Raw genomic sequence first — 18,238 nt, 5'->3', positions numbered from 1 at the left:
CTGAACGCTTTTTCATTAAAATTTTCGATTAGTTCCACAAATGTTACAATAAAAGACGGAAATTACAAATACAACTTTATTATACAATAAAAAAAATGCAGTACATAGGTATTTCTAAATTTTCTAATTTCAAACAAATATTACCAACTTAGAAGTACTTATTTACAATACAACATCGACACTTTCAAAAGGAAAGTCTGTCTTCAAGAGCACGTAATAGTAAAACGGTAACAAACTTATGTTATGGGGTATGGGAGTGACTTGTACCTGAGTTTAGGAATTGATAGGTCTGTTACAAGGCATGACGTAACAATGGCGCGTACGCAGGTTTTATCGGAGAAAACAAACGAAACGCAATTCGCGCACGACCCAGTACCTCTAGCATGAACAACTTTCGTCTTCGAATCGTTTGCGTATTGGACAAAATTCGATACTCAACGTTCGAATTAAACGATAACGTGACAATTTTGATTCTCAAAATAAGTTTTGTGCAACCATTTCTCAATACTAAGTTCACTTTACGACACGTTCACAAGGGCGCTGTTGTAGTTTTCGTACTAAATCTTTTGATGGGCGATTCGAATACGCAAACGACTCGAACTCGAAAAGTTTTTCGTGCTAACCGTAGAGATCTATGAGAATATGACTTAAAATGGTGTAAAAAGTAAGAAGTGGTGTGTGTCGCCCCATAACCCAGATTGAATAGGGGTATTACGGTATCCCAGGAATGTAAATGTCAATTAGGCAGTGCAAAAATATTTTTATCGGTTTCTCGTAATTACGTAGTAATCGGAAATTTCGTCTCTGGGAAACGTTGGAATACCCCAAAATAATATAACAATATTCAAAAATGTTGTGTTCAAACCTGAACATATTCCTAGGCAGTACAAAAATACTTCCTCTGACTTAGAAATAGTACTTCTCGTTAAACTTAAGTATTAACAATTCCATTGACACCTATGCGGTGTGAGGTTACGATCATGATTCTTGTATCCTGTCCACTTGGGTTTTAACCTTTTTTAGGATACTGCTGATCTGTTTGTATTTCCCTGTCGAGTTTGGGAGGTTCTCAAAGTTTATAACGTCACAAATGTCTTTGGCAAACTTGTCGTCACTCGGGAGTTTGAGGTACGGAGAGGCGACGTTAATCACGGGAGTGCCGTATAGCGTAGTTTTCACATTTCCAGTTTTGGGGTCCGATGTCGATACATTGGCGATGTCAGTTTTTTCTTTAGCAATGGGAGACTGTATTTTCTCCGGAGTCGTATCTTTGCTTTCTTTCTCTAAAGCTGTGTCACCTTTCTCCGTAGTTTTGTCATCTTCAGTTTCAATTGCAATTTCTTTGTCATTGGGCTCTATCACTGTACTCGTGTTAGGGTTGTCACCTGCTACTTCTTCAGATTCAGCATTCTGGGTAACGGCTTCGTCATCTTGAGGCGTTTCTACTTCCTTGTCAGTCTCGGCCTCATTGTCAGTTAGTTCACCTCCCTGCAGCGCGCTAAGTAACCGCCGTTTTTTCTCTTCCAAATCGTCCAAGGATGGGCTTGTGCGGCCGCTTTTCGGTTCGCCATTTTCCTAGGAAAGACAGTTTATTAGTATGTTAGAAAACAGTATAAATAATGTTCTCTTATTAAATGTATAGTCATAGCTATGACTAAGAGAAAAGGCTATTTTGTAAAGGTAAAACACTATGAAAATGCGCAGTAACGCTAACGAATTGATTAAAATGTTGAAACTTTTGTCAAGGTTACGATAATAATAAAATTCAAATAAAATTTTTCATTAGCTTCAAACTAACAAACTACGCAAAACACTATCCTTTATGCTATCCTGACAGACGTTGTCCCGTTAAGTTTACTCAATTTCTTGAATTTTTTACAGAAGAACTTTTCTCCTTAAAATATTTATTTATTTATATTATGGAAACAAACAATTTTGATATACAGACAAATAATCACACAAAAAATATGACAGAAATCGGCAAAGTTAGACACAACAAAGATCTTCTACCCGTTCATGCGTGATGCCGTGACCAAATAAGTATTTATTTTTATAAATTAGAAGATAAAAGATTATAACTCTTATCACGGACAAAAGTGATCAAGCCAACTTACATCATCATCATCAATAGTGATCGACGGCACCTCCGGTACGGGTATCTCGCCGACTTTCATCACCGAAACCACTTCGATATCGTCAGTTTCAGCAGATTTGTCTTCGCTCTCTGCTTTGCTCTCGATTGTCTCTGGTTCTGGGGGCGGGGTCTGAGGAGGCGGGGGCGGGGACTGAGGAGGCGGTGGAGGGGGGTGCGCGGGCAGCGGCGGCGGCGGCGGCGGAGCCTCGTCTGGGAGCGGTGGGACCGATGGGAATTCTGCTGTTTCTGTGAAGTATAAAGAAGAAATTATTGAGATGAAAATTATCAAGTAAGCAGTGCAAGTGCTAATTTTCACTTTTTATTTACATTTTTCAAGTAAGATTAGGAACAGGTCATCGCGACTTGAGATTTTGGTTTCTTTTTTCCATTGCTAATAAGTTAGAGGGACGCGGGAGGTGCCTGGATGCGAGCGGCGCAGGACCGGTCTCTGTGGAAATCCTTGGGGGAAGCCTTTGTCCAGCAATGGACGTCTTTCGGCTGAAACGAACGAACTAAGTTATCTAACGAAGGAAAAATTGATCATTCTTGCATTACATTGATTGAGTATGTTTTATATCTGTAAGCACTCTTTGCTCAGAATGAGAAATGCTTAAATAGGTATTACATATTTTATGAAACTGATGTAAAACAATCAGTATGGTTTCAACATCGATACGAACCATCGCCACTATCCAGATCCATCTCGGAGACCTCCTGAGAGATGTTTCCAGTGACCGCCGACGGGAACAGCAGAAGTTTCTTGCGCTTGTACGCTTTCATAGCATTCGGCGCCAGCACCTGAAGCATCCTGATCTTGCTGTCCTCCTCTGACATGGGCGGCGCGCCTATTAAGTGGCCCTCCTGGAAAGAGACAGGTATATTAACAGTAACGTCGCAGCTCAGCTGATTTTTTTTGTAAATTGATTTCCTTACTCGATATTTGATTCTCAAATACAAATACAAATACAAATACAAAATCATTTATTGTGAATCATAGGTAAAATGGTGACATGTTACATTAGGTAGTATCACTATGTTCCGCTCAAAGAGCATACAATTTGTCAGACAACAATAAAATTTGGCAGTTACATAAACTAATTAGATTTATCGTCAAAGAATTCAGATATATTATAATAACATTTATTAATTAAATAAGTCAGTAAAGTTTTTTTAAATGAATTTAGATGTTCAATTAATCTAATGTCTTTTGGTAATTTATTTATAATCTTAGGTGCCATGCCTACAATATTCTTAGCAAAAAAAGTTGTCTTATAAGGATCCTTACATATTAAATTCTTATCGCGTGATCTGTGATGACTTCTGAATAATGTTGGGTTTTGTCTGACGAAGACCGCAACTTCATAAATATACATAGATGGCAAAGTTAGAAGGTTCAACCGTATAAAGTGAGGTTTACATGTATCTGTGGGTTTTAGCTGGCAGATTGCACGTACGCATCTCTTCTGTGCTCTGAACACTAGCTCTCGGTCAGTAGCATTACCCCAAAAGATTATCCCGTATCGTAAGATTGACGCGACGTATCCGTGATATGCCGTTAATACTGTTGATTCATTGGATATCTTCCGCAACATGTATAGGGCATAAGAGAACTTACTTAGTTTTTTGCATAAAGATTGTATTTGAAAAGTCCATCTTAATTTATTGTCTAAATCCAACCCAAGAAATTTAACTTGCTCAGTCTCGTCAATATTTGTGTCAAGGAATTTAATGTCAAGTTTCGGTTTGTTATTCTCTTTAATTCTAAAATTCATCACATTAGTTTTGTCTAAATTAATTATTAAATTATTGGATTGCAGCCACTTAATACAACACTGTAGAGAATTGTTAATCTCATAAGTTAAAGTAGAAACATTATCTGAACTAAAAACAATATTTGAATCATCGGCAAAGAGGACCATAGGGTGACTGGTAGCTTTTGGAAAGTCATTGATATACACCAAGAATAACAGCGGACCAAGAACACTGCCCTGGGGAACACCATACTTGACTACACGAGTTTTTGACTGGTATATCTTTTCAGTTTTTGTCAAAGTACATATTTTATTAATTTGTGTCATTTGTGTTCGGTTACTAAGATACGATTCTATTAAACTAAGAGTATTTCCTCTTATTCCGTAGTAATTTAATTTGTGTAGTAAGAGTCCGTGATCAACATAATCAAAAGCTTTAGACATATCCATGTACATTGCTGCAACTGGCTGCCTATTGTCTAAGCTTATCATTACCTTTTGTAAGAAGTCGTATATTGCCATATTAATATTTTTTCGTCTACGAAATCCCTTTTGTTCGTCTACAAGAATGCTATAATTATCGAAGAAGTCATATAAACTATTGTAGATGTACTTTTCAAAAACTTTCGATATAATTGGAATTAGCGCAACAGGTCTATAGCAATTCACATCGTGCCTATTCTTCTTCTTAAACAAAGGTTTTATTATTGTTGTTTTTAATTTATCCGGATACACACCATTTTCAATGCAATTGTTTAAAATGTGACAAAGTACTGGTGAAATTAACTCTGCTACGTTTTTCAATATTTTTGTGTGTACGCCGTCGTAGCCTGTACTATTGCAATTCTTAAGTGACATGATAATTCTATCTATATCTTGAGGTATGCAAGGTCCTAAATATATTGTATTAGGAATATTGTTTAAAGTCTCATTATTGTAATTATTTTGTAGAGTGTCAGCATTAATCGGTTTAACCACGTCTATAAAAAAGTCATTAAATATGTCAGCAATTTTTTTTGGGTCAGTAATTTTTTCATTATTCACGGTCAAATGAGATATATTTTCTCTAGGCAAATTACTTTTAGAGGAATTTATTACGTTCCAAGTGGCCTTTGATTTATTTAATGAATTTTTAATGTAGTAATTGTTTTGTGCTTTCTGCGTTAGGTTTATTATACGTTTAAAACGGTTTGAGTACTGTTTAAACTCGAGTTTATTTTCCGACGTTGGACATTTTCTATATTTCCAAAGTAAACTACGTTTTCGCTTGCTGCATACTTTTATACCTTTACTAATCCATTTTGGTTTCTTTATGGCAGAAAGTTTAACTTGTATTAATGGGAAACATAGATTATACAACAAAATTAAAGTATCGTGAAAAATGTCAAAAGCCTCATTTGGGTCGTCAGAATCATATACATTATTGAAGGTTATTTGTTGTAATCCTTCCTTGAACTTACTAAAATTTTCCTTATTATAGTCTCTTCTACTTACATACCAATACTTTAATAAACATAGTCGTTTTGTAGGACATTTTAATAACTGAGCTTTGTGATCTGATAGAGCAAATTCAAGAATCTCACTTTTACATCCGCGGACATTATGTATAATATTGTCTAAACATGTCCCACTGGATGCACGTGTTATACCTTGTATTTGTAGTTTGAGATTATAATTTAATAACATCTGTTCGAATTCTGTTGTAACTTTGTTTTTTACCAACGTATTAATATTAAAGTCACCACATATCACGATCTTACTTGTTCTATTTATAAATTTATCACGATCTTACTTGTTCTATTTATCTCAGATACCACTAGCGACATCTGTTGGCGGGTTTAGAAACTAATTTTAGTGGACGGCGCTCATTGCTTCGTGGTGGTGGTTTCGTTGAGGAATCGATTTAAATTATTTTTGGTAAAACATTTCCTAAGTTCCTTCTAACCTCAGAGTTGAATTGTTATCAAACCTTTTTAACAAATTCAGAGCGAGCTGTTGTGTGCTATTATGTCTTCAATGAAGAATGTCCGGTATCTCCACTGAGATGAATTAAGTTCGAGTCATAATGGGAGAGGACAGTTTATTCTGACAGCAAAGATTTAAGAATTCTTATACGCCAAAAACATACAGAAAGTGTGATAGAGGATGATGGCACAACCTATACCAATATTAAAAAACAGGATGGATGTTTGTTACTTCACACAAAATCTACTGTATGTATTTTTTATTGAATTGTGCAATACCCTATATTAGCGCATAGGCAACTTACCGAAAACGCGAGCAGGGCCGAAAAATTTATAACTGTTTAATGATGTAATAACTATAACAATTTTACTTATGATAAAGTTTAAAGTTTAAACAGCTGTTACAATTCATTCCTATACATAGATAGACAATCTCGTCGTATTAAATAATACAGTATACTACAGTAGAAACACAAAATAGATAGTAGCAGAAGACAATATTGTTTTTGACAACACCTGTGTGTACTACTTTTTCATACGCATACAGATGCGTCACAAGCGGACGGCATTCGCGCTCGCTCTGGTTTAGACTGGTTTGCGACTATTGGTGATATTGTGTCCGTGAGCGTTGTCTATGTGTGTGCGTTGCGCGAGCGCATTTTGTATGTAAATTGACTTCTAATCCTATCTATTTTGTGGTAAAAGCAAGATAGTGATACCTCCTTGTATCTTGAACTAAATGGCACATTGAACCCAGGGAAGTCCAGGATCTTTTTGATGTCGAACTTGTCCTTGCAGCCCGGCTCACACACCTCGCCCTCTTCCTCTTCAGGGTCTAAGATAGCAGCACCCTGGAAAACATTAATAGAGGTGCAATTACACTACGCGGGAAACTGATCGAGATGTATGGTGGAAATACGCATTCGGTTTCGCCGAGCGTAGTCCATACATCGGTATGCGTTCTCGCGCTTCGTCTCGGTTAAATTTCAATGTAAGTTCTAAGTGTAATTCAGACATTTACATGACAGCAATTTGAATTTCCCGATTTTGCACTTTTACTATGAGGGTAAAGTGGAATACAGGAATAATGACAGATATCATCTTGCTGTGCCCAACTGGTCCATACTGTCCAAAACTATTTGAAGATGAGGCTCATGCCACTAATGTGATATTATATGAAAAGCAATAAGGATTTGAATTTGAACTAAATGTGACTTTACTTGGCACTCGAATTTCATATGGTGCAAAAAAAATTAGCAAAAATCAAGATAAAATTAGTATTTTATACTTACAGTAGAATCAAACATAGTAATCCCCGAATGAGAAATCCTGGCTTCTTCCAGCCATCCAGGAGGGTATCCTAGGTACCTCATCTGGTAAATGTAGAGGGGTAGCTCATGTCTCTTCAGTCCGAGGGCATCGCGGAGTTTTCCCGAGATCCGGCCAGGAGTAAGATGGCCATATTTCTGTTCGTCCTCAACATGGTAACGCCTAAAATATTTTCGAAATGTTAAAATAAGTATGACAACAATTGGTTTCATGTATTTATATTGTTTAGAAAGACTTCATTTTAAACATAACTAGCGACCGTCCGCGACTTCGTACGCGTGGCTCTGTACCGTTTTATTCCCTTAGGGGTGGAGTTTCGTAAAATTCCGTTACGTTCTAAAAGGATCCCCCATGTGAAATTTGAGACTCCCAGCACTTGTAGTTTCCGACATTTCGTGATGAGTAAGTCAGTGACCTTTTGCATTTATACAGGGTGACTTTTGTATCAGTATCCAAATTTTAATATAATAATCTATGAAGCGAAAGACAAAACACGTATTTTTTATTTTTGTATCGTCCAGTACAAAAATGTCAAAATAAAGCACCCAGAAACAGTCTGAAAAAACACTTACACCGTGGTCACGGCTCACTCGCTTACGCACGCACACACGTACAGTAGTACACAATTAATAAGGCTCACCGATGTACCTGCGCAGAAGACGAATTTAAGTAGCGCGGGAAATGCTATTGACCAATCGGGATACTCCACGCACGGCGCGTCTTCTTCCTGTGCCGGTATTGGTCCGTCGCCGCGTCATGTTTGCGCGCGCTGTGACACATGTTAGTCAGCCGCCATACTCTAGAGTGCGTAGACGCGTTGCAGACAAAAGTACACTTAGTGGCAAAAAAAGTGTTTTATTTTTGTGAGCCTCCAATCTCCGTACATCTACACATTCACAATTCATTAATAGATTCAGCATTCACTCTTCTCACATTCGGAAATTCAAATATTTATTTGCCATTTAGTAGAGTACAGTATATTAAAGATGTTATGATAAATAAAATAAAGTGCATTATCGTAATTCGCTACAATTATATGTAGCATGCAAATATTAACATTTCTAAATTATGGATTAAATACATCCCACAAAAATAATCCTACTAATATTATAAATACGAAAGTTTGGATGTCTGGATGTTTGTTACTCTTTCACGCAAAAACTATTGAACGGATTTTGATGAAACTTTACAGTATTATTATTTATAACCCAGAATAACATAATATAGGCTATAATTTATGACGATCTATGACGAACTAAATCTCACGCGGGTGAAACCGCGGGCAAAAGCTAGTAAATAAATAAATACATATTAGACGCGTACATTGCTCCAATCGATCCCAAAGTATGTAGCAAAAGCACTTGTGTCATGGAAATCGGGAACAACGACGGGTACCACAAGTGTATTTATAATTTGTTTTTTAAGAAGTCTATTAATTTATTTAAATACTCTATTAAACTTTTTTTGGCAAAAAGATAAATATTTTATTCCCCATAATTCCGTTACAATTGGCCTGCAGTGTAATTATGAAATGGGCGGGGCTTGCGCAAGTGCGACGGGGAACATAATCGGAAAAATTTTGTCCTTGTCTGCGTGGCCGAAGATTCACGACGCGCCTTATTAAATGTGTACTACTGTACGCGCCTGCCCGCGCCGCATTTCATTCATTGCGATACGATTTATAAGTTGTCGATTTTCCCTTCATACTTTCACGGGCTTAGGACCGTCAAAATGCAAAAGATTTCAAAGTGGTAATTAGTTTTAATTAAACAGACTTACTAATTTATGGTAGAAAAATTAAATACCTACGACAATAATTACGCTATCAAAAAGAAAATAAAATCACCGAGAGCGGTAACACTACTTTTCTTGTGTACCTATTCGGGGGTATTTATCGTTATTTTCATGTGCAATAACTGAGATTGCTTACCAAACCTACCTAACCTAACAACAAACTAACAAATTATGAGTAGTTATTTTAATAATTGCCCAAAGTGCATACCATTTTTCTCCAGACAGACTTGCACGCTTTTGTACATTGTCTTTGAGTTTATTTAAAACTACAGTGTCATTTCGCACTTCGCGTCTCGTGTAGGTACTTACCTACTTGCTCGCGGATCTCGCTTCAGTTTGCCGCTAAAATCGTTCACCGGTTTGGCACTGTTGGGTTTAGTCCTTGGTTACGAAGTCGAGGTATTCCTCTGAGGCCGGTTCAAACTCTCTCCACTTAAAATGTAGCACCGAATCATTTCATAACACTCGCGCTGCGAATACATCGTTACGTTGACGGCGCGACGGAACGATCGGCGCGCGCAGCGATACGCGCGTCTCGTAATGGGTTGCGCGGGCGACTGATTGAAGCGCCGCACGGTGGTCCCGATTTAATAAAACATGGACATTGATGCTAGAAGCACGAAATTTTTTTTGATGGTTACTGCTATCACAGAATACATAATAGTAGCAACAGAAATTGCACTCCTTTGTGTAGGATCAGATGCCGACATTTTAACGGTAATAATAATAATGCAAAATATCCAACGCACATGGTGCATTCGAAATCGCACCTTACTACTACGCTCACAAGAGCGAAATTTTTTTGTGTTCAGAATTGATCTACCTCACAGCTCAAGCGTCAGGGTTGTATAAGCAAAATAAAAACTTAATTTTAAGAAGCATTTATTGTATTTACGATTGGTAAACTTTTATCTAGTGGTGTTTGTATAATCGTACCATCTCTAAAGTACCTATTAATAAACTTCAGTGTTACGATAATTCGAAATTGGACAAACAGTTTTAAAAAGTGAAGTGTCGGAAAATAGACAGGGAAGTAAAGTTAATGTTTATATTAGCTAAAATATTTTTTTTGCTACAGTTTTTTGTCATAAGTATTTCAAAATTATTTAAAAAGTGTAGTTTTTTAATTATTTAAATTACTACAGTTAATTATTATTCCTAAATATTACGATTTTCCATTAAAGAAGGATAACAGTGCTGTTGGAACAATAAACCTTGATTGTGACGATGATCGACCGAGCGTGTATAGAAATACGCGTGTGCTGACAGGCGCGTGGCGGCCCCGACTGATTTGCAACTTGAAGTTGTCGCGCGCTGTAGGTAATTATCTCGGCCGGCATAGGCGAGTGACGGAGGCCTGCTGCTATGATAACTAATAAGGCAAAAAAATATTACAATCCTACGACGTCTATTTCGTAGTAAAAAAAAATATATAGATATTTTTTGTATGGAAGAAATTACGTTTCTGTAAATTTTTCGAAATTCTTAAACGATGTCAAGATGCCGATCACACATGTTATAAAACAAGTGATTCTGAGTATTTCATGCGAAGATACTTGTCATTTATCTCTGCGTACTTTTGAGTTATCGAGGGTTGAAAAATCGATTTTTTTATATTAAATATTTCCACGAAAAATTGCCAAAATTACAATATGGTGTATAAGGGACACCTTTGATGACACATAACAACGACTCGCACTCGCGCGCGCTCGTATCCATAAGCTTTTTATAAAATAAAATAAAAAATTAAGGGAAATACTTAATACAACGTTGTATGTATAGGTCCGCTGGCCGTCAAAAAGTAGCTTATACGAGAGGTTGCCCAATTTACAATATGTCTATCATTGATAACTCACACAAATATCATCTCTCTCTGAAGGATAACAAGTTTTTTTTGTTTCCAGAAGCTTTTGATAGGATGGAAGCTCATAAATACTCTCTGAAGTGAGAATGAATCTCAAATTGCGATATTGCCATTTTGACAAATTATATGATGTAACTAGCGCTAACGTTTATCTTCAGGTAGACACAGTTTTAAGTTAAAAGACTGTCTACTATTTCACACTGTTTTTCGTTTTGGAACAGTTCTTTGATTACAACTGTCTACAGTATTTTTGCGCACGGGTTATGCATAGCTTATTTTTATTGCTTTATAACCTAGAAACAAGAATAACAACAAAAAAAAATTCTGAATTTGCTTTTAGGTGTAAAAAATAGAAAAATTCATATCAATGAATGTATGAAACATGAACATAGAGATGATTTAATTTGTTGTCAAATATTTTTTTTCTTTCTTTCATTCATTCTTTCTAATTATTAAAACATAACAAACATCCATTTAAGATTCATTCTCACAAGAGAAAAATTAAAATAGAGTCCAAATATTTATTAAAAATGAAAAGTTCTAATTTTTTGTCATGTTCCATAGAAGATTTTTTTCATAAAATTCTTACCCTATCATGCTTTCAGTATACTGGCCTTGGTAACGTCGTCCCTCAAATCCCACTCACTATATTTTGATGAAAGCCTGCCCCTTGTTCTTGCGAATAAGCCCCCATAATTATTTATAAATATATCCCAATGAGAATGTGACGTGCATCTTTAGAGACATTCTACTATGAAGATGGAAAATTCAAATCGCTATAACTTCTTAAAAAGCAAATATTTTCGATTTGTAATCGCACTTTTTTATATAAATTTGCTTATATAATCAGAATATAATAAGTAAAATTCATGCGCAAAAAAAAAAATTTTTTTTGTTGACCGGTGTTATAGGTAGTCGCTAATTTCGTTTTGTTAGACTCTTTCAGTTTAGCACATAAAGCGTAAACTAATTCCTCCTCAGAATGATCTAAAAGTGTTAGAGAGCGCCTCTTCTTCTGCAGAAGAAGAATTTTGCATAAATCTTCAAAAGGTTTTTTATTTATACCAGAAGTCGATGGTTGCACATCTACTTCCGCAGTCTCATCAACTGGAGCGTCTTCCTCGGTGTTAACGTTGTCTATGCGTTGTGTTAACTCGGTAAAAAACATTTTTTAAATCTATATTTTTACATTTCGGCCAGACCATTTCAGACTAAAATGACGAACGTATTGGCATTGAATTGTCTTTCGAAGATTTGAGTAATTATCAAATCATTAAGTCGTAATTTTACAAGAAATATATCAAAGAAGATATGGTTTGCTTCCAGCAGAGCCCAAAATACATTTTTGCACCAGAATTCGCATTGGCTAGACTCTGAAATTGTCTGGCCGAATTGTAAAAATATAGATTTAAACAATGTTTTTTACCGAGTTAACACAACGCCTAGACAACGTTGATACTGAGGAAGACGCTCCAGTTGATGAGACTGCGGAAGTAGATGTGCAACCATCGACTTTTAGTATAAATAAAAAACCTTTTGAAGATTTATGCAAAATTCTTCTTCTGCAGAAGAAGAGGCGCTCAATAACACTTTTAGATCATTCTGAGGAGGAATTAGTTTACGCTTTATGTGCTAAACTGAAAGAGTCTAACAAAACGAAATTAGCGACTACCTATAATCAAAGAACTGTTCCAAAACGAAGAACAGTGTGAAATAGTAGACAATCTTTTAACTTAAAACTGTGTCTACCTGAAGATAAACGTTAGCGCTAGATACATCATGTAATTTGTCAAAATGGCAATATCGCAATTTGAGATTCATTCTCGCTTCAGAGAGTATTTATGGGCTTCCATCCTATCAAGAGCTTCTGGAAACAAAAAAAACTTGTTATCCTTCAGAGAGAGACGATATTTGTGTGAGTTATCAATGATGGACATATTGTAAATTGGGCAACTTCTCGTATAAGCTACTTTTTGACGGCCAGCGGACCTATACATACAACGTTGTATTAAGTATTTCCCTTAATTTTTTTTTATTTTAGTAAAAGTTGATGCATACGAGCGCGCGCGAGTGCGAGTCGTTGTTATGTGTCATCAAAAGTGTCCCTTATACACCATATTGTAATTCTGGCAATTTTTCGTGGAAATATTTAATATAAAAAAATCGATTTTTCAACCCTCGATAACTCAAAAGTACGCAGAGATAAGTGACAAGTATCTTCGCATGAAATACTCAGAATCACTTGTTTTATAACATGTGTGATCGGCATCTTGACATCGTTTAAGAATTTCGAAAAATTGACAGAAACGTAATTTCTTCCATACAAAAAATATGTATATATATTTTTTTTACTACGAAATAGACGTCGTAGGATTGTAAAATTTTTTTGCCTTATTAGTTATCATAGCAGTAACCATCAAAAAAATTTTCGTGCCTCTAGCATCAATGTCCATGTTTTATTAAATCGGGACCACTGTGCGCCGCGCGGCCAGGCCGGCCGGTCGAGCGTTGCCACACGTTGCCAGCTCTCCGCTCGACCAGCTCTCCCGTAAAATGTTTACGCGCTAAGCGCGGTAACCACACTACGTGATTAATTGGTTAGGAAAAAAATAGTTGATGTTAAAATTTGACCTACCTATTTTTTATTAAAAATGTCATCTATAAACGATACCTAATGTCAGGAAAAAATTTGGATACTGATACAAAAGTCACCCTGTAGATATAGATAGATAAGAAAGCATTTTAAACATACCCAACCCTTGTAGTCATATTTCTGCGTTTATCATTGATCTTGGCATAGTTCCTAGGAAGCTTGCACTCTCGCAGCTGATGAGCACCGTCACAGTTAAAGCAAACCACAGGTCGACGACCAGGCGTGGGCGGAGGAGTTGGTTCTTTAACTACAGGATTTGATATCACTGTTGAAGCCTGGAATAAAACAAAATAAGATGACTATCAATTTCTGAATTGCTTGGCTCTAAAAAACTTTTTAGACATAATATGTATTTGCTATTATTTAGCATCTGGTGAGGAGAGATCTATTGAAGACAGATCAAGATTTTTAATAATACTTAAATAAAAATGAGTCGATATTACCTCTATGTAGGCTGGTATTTCATCAGGTATTGAGCAAGCCTCAGTGTCAATAAAGAACAAATTATTTTCTGGTTCGGGTTTCTCCAAATCGATAATGGAATCACCATCATCGTTTAAATCTTCAGGCCAAATATCCAGTTCAATGTCCGTTTCACTTTCTATGTCTGATGAACTCTCTTTGTCATGTAGTTTAATCAGTCTTAACATAAATGCTTTAATTTTATTTTTATAATTCGAAGCCAATTTCTGGTCTCTGAATCTTACAGTCACTAATGGAGTTCTATTCTCACATCCAACAACACCTAAATCACTAGTGGAAGTGGGTGAATCAACTACTATGTCTTCATCTAAAATAGTTGTTTTATTGGTTTCAGCATTTAGTTTACTAGTACTATCTACTTGGTCTTCAGTCTCTTTCAAGTCTGGATTACTATCATTAACCAAATCTACGAAACTATCGTCGGGTGATATTTTCCCTCCATTACTATTGGTATTAATGTGGGACGGTTTTTCGGGTAATGACTTCTCAGGGGTGTCCAATATTGTTATAACTGAATTATTTTCTTCCTCCTTAGATTTTTTATCAGTTTTATGGCTGGTTTTTGTCTCTAAACGATTAATTTTGGCTTCTTTAGCTTCATCGTCGCTGCTAATTTCGATGTCTTCATTGTCCAATTCATAAATGATATCTTTCATAACAGCCTTTCGCTTCGACATATTTACACAAATACAGCATCAAACACAATTTCTAATAAGATATTTCCCAAATTTACTTAATTTTTACACGAAAAAATGCAAAGTAAATACGCAACTGCACTTCGAGTATTTTGACATAAAATTGACAAATAGATACAGATAAAAAAAATGACATGACATCCGTTTCAGTGTTGCAAGATAAAAACAATGAGCTAAGTAACTAGTGGGCCACTAGTTAGTACTATACCACTAATAGTAGAGTAGTGGTTACATCCCTATGAATTTACCATAAACAGTGATCTGTGCCATAAACTATATGAAGATCTTTTTTTATTTTATTTTATTCTGTGCAAGAAATGACTGATTGAAAAAAAAAAACATTCTTTTAGGTTATTTTTGCATTTCTTCTTGTAATTTATAAAAATGACCTTTTTATTTAGTAAAGTAGCGCAAAATAATATAAAACTTGTAATTACAAGAAACAGTGAACTACAGTTATTTACTATTTCTCATAGAAATTTGAGTATAGTGCCTTCTATTTATGGTAAGATGTAAACAAATTCAATCTGTAGGAAATGAATTATTTCTTTTATTACGAGCTCTATGATATAATTAATTTCTATTTTAGATGGCAAAGACGATCCAGCCCCAAAGTTCTTTTCATCTAATGTCCAAGTTTTATTGAAACGGCTTACACGACCGGACTTCAGCAAAGTGTTTCGCAAGAGGACTAGCAGCGGGCTCCCTGTGCTTCGAACACCGACCTATAAATTTCTCACAAATGAAGAGCTAGAAGCGGAAATTAAAAAAGCTAACGAAAAAGCTGATGTTCTTTTACAAATGCCACCAGTAGTCAAGGTATTTAAGTTCTCTAGACACCTAAAGTGAGAAAACAAGTTTTTAATAAAACTTTTTTTACATATTATGTGAAAATATTTTCCAGGTTCAACAACCAATCAATGAAGTATTATCCAATGATCCAGCATTAATTGGATATGACACATCAAAATACTTGTTTACAGACATCACTTTTGGTATTGCTAATGAACGCAGACTTATTGTTGAAAGGTAACTATAGTTTAATTTAATTACTTTTACATTTAAATCGTTTTTATTTAAGGTATTGTGGTCCACCAGCTCTTATGCTGATGTTGTATTAAAACTTCCACATAACATGTGATATTGCTGTTATTTCTAAAGTAGGTACAATTAATTCATGGCCTGAAGAATTGTTAAAATGCCAATTAACTATTTCAGGGACCCTGATGGCATCCTTCGCCATTGCGATCATGATGTTAGAAAAAGGTTAAATCAGGTATAGTAAAAATATATTTTTACTTGTAAGATAATACCTAACATTGAATTGTTTACAATTATTTTTGATTGATTTGTCATCAAAGTACTAGTAGATATTATTGCTTTATTACATATTGTGAAACTTAATTTATATTCCAGACATATTTCCCAATCCCTGGACGTAAAATTAAAGAGCCAATCATGTTCTCAAACGATGAGAAGTTCAACAGCCTTCTTGACAGGCAGGAGTATGAGTTTGTGCTGGATCGCGCCTGCATTCAGTATGAACCTGATGAAGCCAGTTACCAGAGGGTCACCAGCATTACATACCAACATATTGATGTGAACAAAAATTATGAATTGTTAAGGTAAACATTTATTTTTATAGGTAAAAACTAAGTAACCATGTATGTAACTACATAGAACCAGTCATTACTTCTTAGAACTTTTTGCACATCATGTATCCAGACCAGACTTTAAAATAGTTTTTTTTATCATGTGAATCTTGCAACTGGTAGAGTTTGGACTAGTACGTTGATTATTCAATTGTTCTGAATACAGTGTGAAAATGATTCATAATAGAATTTAAAGATATTTTCACCACATTTATGAATTTTGTTTTTTTACTTCAGGTCTACAAGGCACTTTGGGCCAATGGCATTCTACCTGACCTGGCACGAGAGTATGGACAGCCTGATGCTGGAGCTGCTTCAGAACGGATGGGTGCGCGAGGCTGTGCTGCTAAATGCACTGCGCCACGCATTGAAAGCCGACGTGACTAACGGAGAGACCGCACAGGCTATAGCAAATGAGGTAACAATGTTAACATAACTATAAAATATTGCCAGAAGAAAAATACCTTTATCTGACAAAAGATAACTATAAATAGCTATTCAGTCTTTGAGCTTGTTGGACGCATTCCTTAAAATGTGGCATTTGTATTGTAGGAACCATTTCAGACCTATATCTTTTACTCTTATGAGTTCAAGCAGGATTTACTTACATACTCCCAATGAAATATAAGTATGAAATATACTGTTCTATCTTTAACTCTTTAAGAGTAGGCGCACACCGTTGATTTTTCGTCGGGCAGTTGATCAGTATGGGCATGTATGGGAGTGCGCACACTACGCCGATTCGATTTGGCCGATTCTTCATACAAATTAAAATCGGGCACAACTATCGGCCGACGAAAAATCAACGGTGTGCGCCTACTCTAAAAGACTGGGAATATTTCCCACTAATTCAGTCAAAAACCAATGAAAAAGGACATCATCCACGTTTCATATATTTTTGGTCCAAAATCAAAAGTGCCGGCCAACAAAAAAAAGTGCTGTATTCTGACAGAATACGTCTGCCTTAGCATTTGTTACTATGGCACCAAAGCCGTAGCTCCACTGTGCGTCGAGTATTTGAGATCTAAAAGTCATCGACTATTCATACATTTTTTGTTCAAAATCAAAAGTGTCGGCCAATAAAAAAAAAGTGCTGTATTCTGACAGAATACGTCCGCCTTAGCATTTGTTACTATGGCACCAAAGCTGTAGCACCACTGTGCGTCGAGTATTTGAGATCTAAAATTCATCGACAATTCATACATTTTTTGTTCAAAATCAAAAATGTCGGCCAATAAAAAAAGAAGTACTGTATTCTGACAGAATACGTCCGCCTTAGCATTTGTTACTATGACACCAAAGCTGTAGCACCACTGTGCGTCGTAGTATTTGAGATCAAAGTCAGTCGTTTCATATATTTTTAGAACTCAAATACTACGATGCACAGTGGTGCTACAGCTTTGGTGCCATAGTTATAAATGCTAAGGCGGACGTATTCTATCAGAATACAGCACTTTTATTTTTTGGCCGGCACTTTTGATTTTGGACCAAAATGGATGATGTCCTTTGTTCATGTTATGTTTGTTCAAGGGTCAAGTTTTGGATGCAGTAGTAGACTGAAATCATTTCTCAATTGTTTCAGATTTTACCTACACCAGTCCAGCTGGCCAAACCTGAACGCCTGACCGAAGAAGACATCCAGCTCGACAACAAATGTGTAGAGTGCATAGAGAAGTACATAGTCAGCAACTCTGCCATGAAGAGCCAACAAGAACTAGCGCTCCAGGGCTTCAGAGAGCACTATCAGCAGTTGATGGACTTGAGTCGAGGCTTGCAGAAGGCGCACGGGAATGTGTGAAGCGTTTAGAATTAGGATTAGTATGCTATGTTAATTTTATTAATCAATATAATTAGTGTCAGTAACACTTAGTCTTTCATTGAGGGCTTGCTGTGCCTGCTACTTCGTATCGATTTGTAGT

At 36.0% G+C, this 18,238-nt stretch overlaps 2 protein-coding genes across 2 annotated transcripts; one reads left to right on the top strand and one right to left on the bottom strand.

The window, feature by feature from the left end:
• Positions 1-62: 62 nt before the first annotated feature.
• LOC135071997 (zinc finger CCHC domain-containing protein 8 homolog) lies at positions 63-14,786 on the bottom strand. The gene is made up of 7 exons (XM_063965915.1): positions 13,933-14,786; positions 13,589-13,764; positions 7,142-7,340; positions 6,569-6,700; positions 2,815-2,995; positions 2,115-2,380; positions 63-1,575 (listed from the first exon to the last, which is right to left on the bottom strand). The coding sequence occupies exons 1-7, from the start codon at positions 14,647-14,649 to the stop codon at positions 979-981; spliced, it is 2,268 nt and encodes a 755-aa protein (XP_063821985.1). The 5' UTR covers positions 14,650-14,786; the 3' UTR covers positions 63-978.
• Positions 14,787-14,967: 181 nt separating this feature from the next.
• On the top strand, positions 14,968-18,182 carry LOC135071993 (small ribosomal subunit protein mS22). The gene is made up of 7 exons (XM_063965911.1): positions 14,968-15,172; positions 15,257-15,486; positions 15,572-15,696; positions 15,886-15,943; positions 16,084-16,292; positions 16,557-16,737; positions 17,902-18,182. Exons 1-7 carry the CDS (start codon positions 15,052-15,054, stop codon positions 18,115-18,117), a joined length of 1,140 nt encoding a protein of 379 aa, XP_063821981.1. The 5' UTR covers positions 14,968-15,051; the 3' UTR covers positions 18,118-18,182.
• The last annotated feature ends 56 nt before the right edge of the window (positions 18,183-18,238 follow it).

This window comes from Ostrinia nubilalis, chromosome 5 (assembly GCF_963855985.1).
Source record: "Ostrinia nubilalis chromosome 5, ilOstNubi1.1, whole genome shotgun sequence".
In the NCBI taxonomy this organism is placed as follows: Eukaryota; Metazoa; Arthropoda; class Insecta; order Lepidoptera; family Crambidae; genus Ostrinia; species Ostrinia nubilalis.
The sequence above is the reverse complement of the archived record's forward strand: the minus strand, read 5'-3'. Positions and strand labels throughout refer to the sequence as shown.

Coding starts and splice junctions, on each gene's coding strand:
- LOC135071997 (XM_063965915.1), bottom strand. CDS start 14,649: ATGTCGAAGCGAAAGGCTGTTATGAAAGATATCATTTATGAATTGGAC. Junction 2,381..2,814: donor GGATCTGGATAGTGGCGATG/GTTCGTATCGAT, acceptor TATACTTCACAG/AAACAGCAGAATTCCCATCG. Junction 1,576..2,114: donor TCACTATTGATGATGATGAT/GTAAGTTGGCTT, acceptor TGTCTTTCCTAG/GAAAATGGCGAACCGAAAAG.
- LOC135071993 (XM_063965911.1), top strand. CDS start 15,052: ATGACCTTTTTATTTAGTAAAGTAGCGCAAAATAATATAAAACTTGTA. Junction 15,697..15,885: donor CGCAGACTTATTGTTGAAAG/GTAACTATAGTT, acceptor TAACTATTTCAG/GGACCCTGATGGCATCCTTC. Junction 16,738..17,901: donor CACAGGCTATAGCAAATGAG/GTAACAATGTTA, acceptor CAATTGTTTCAG/ATTTTACCTACACCAGTCCA.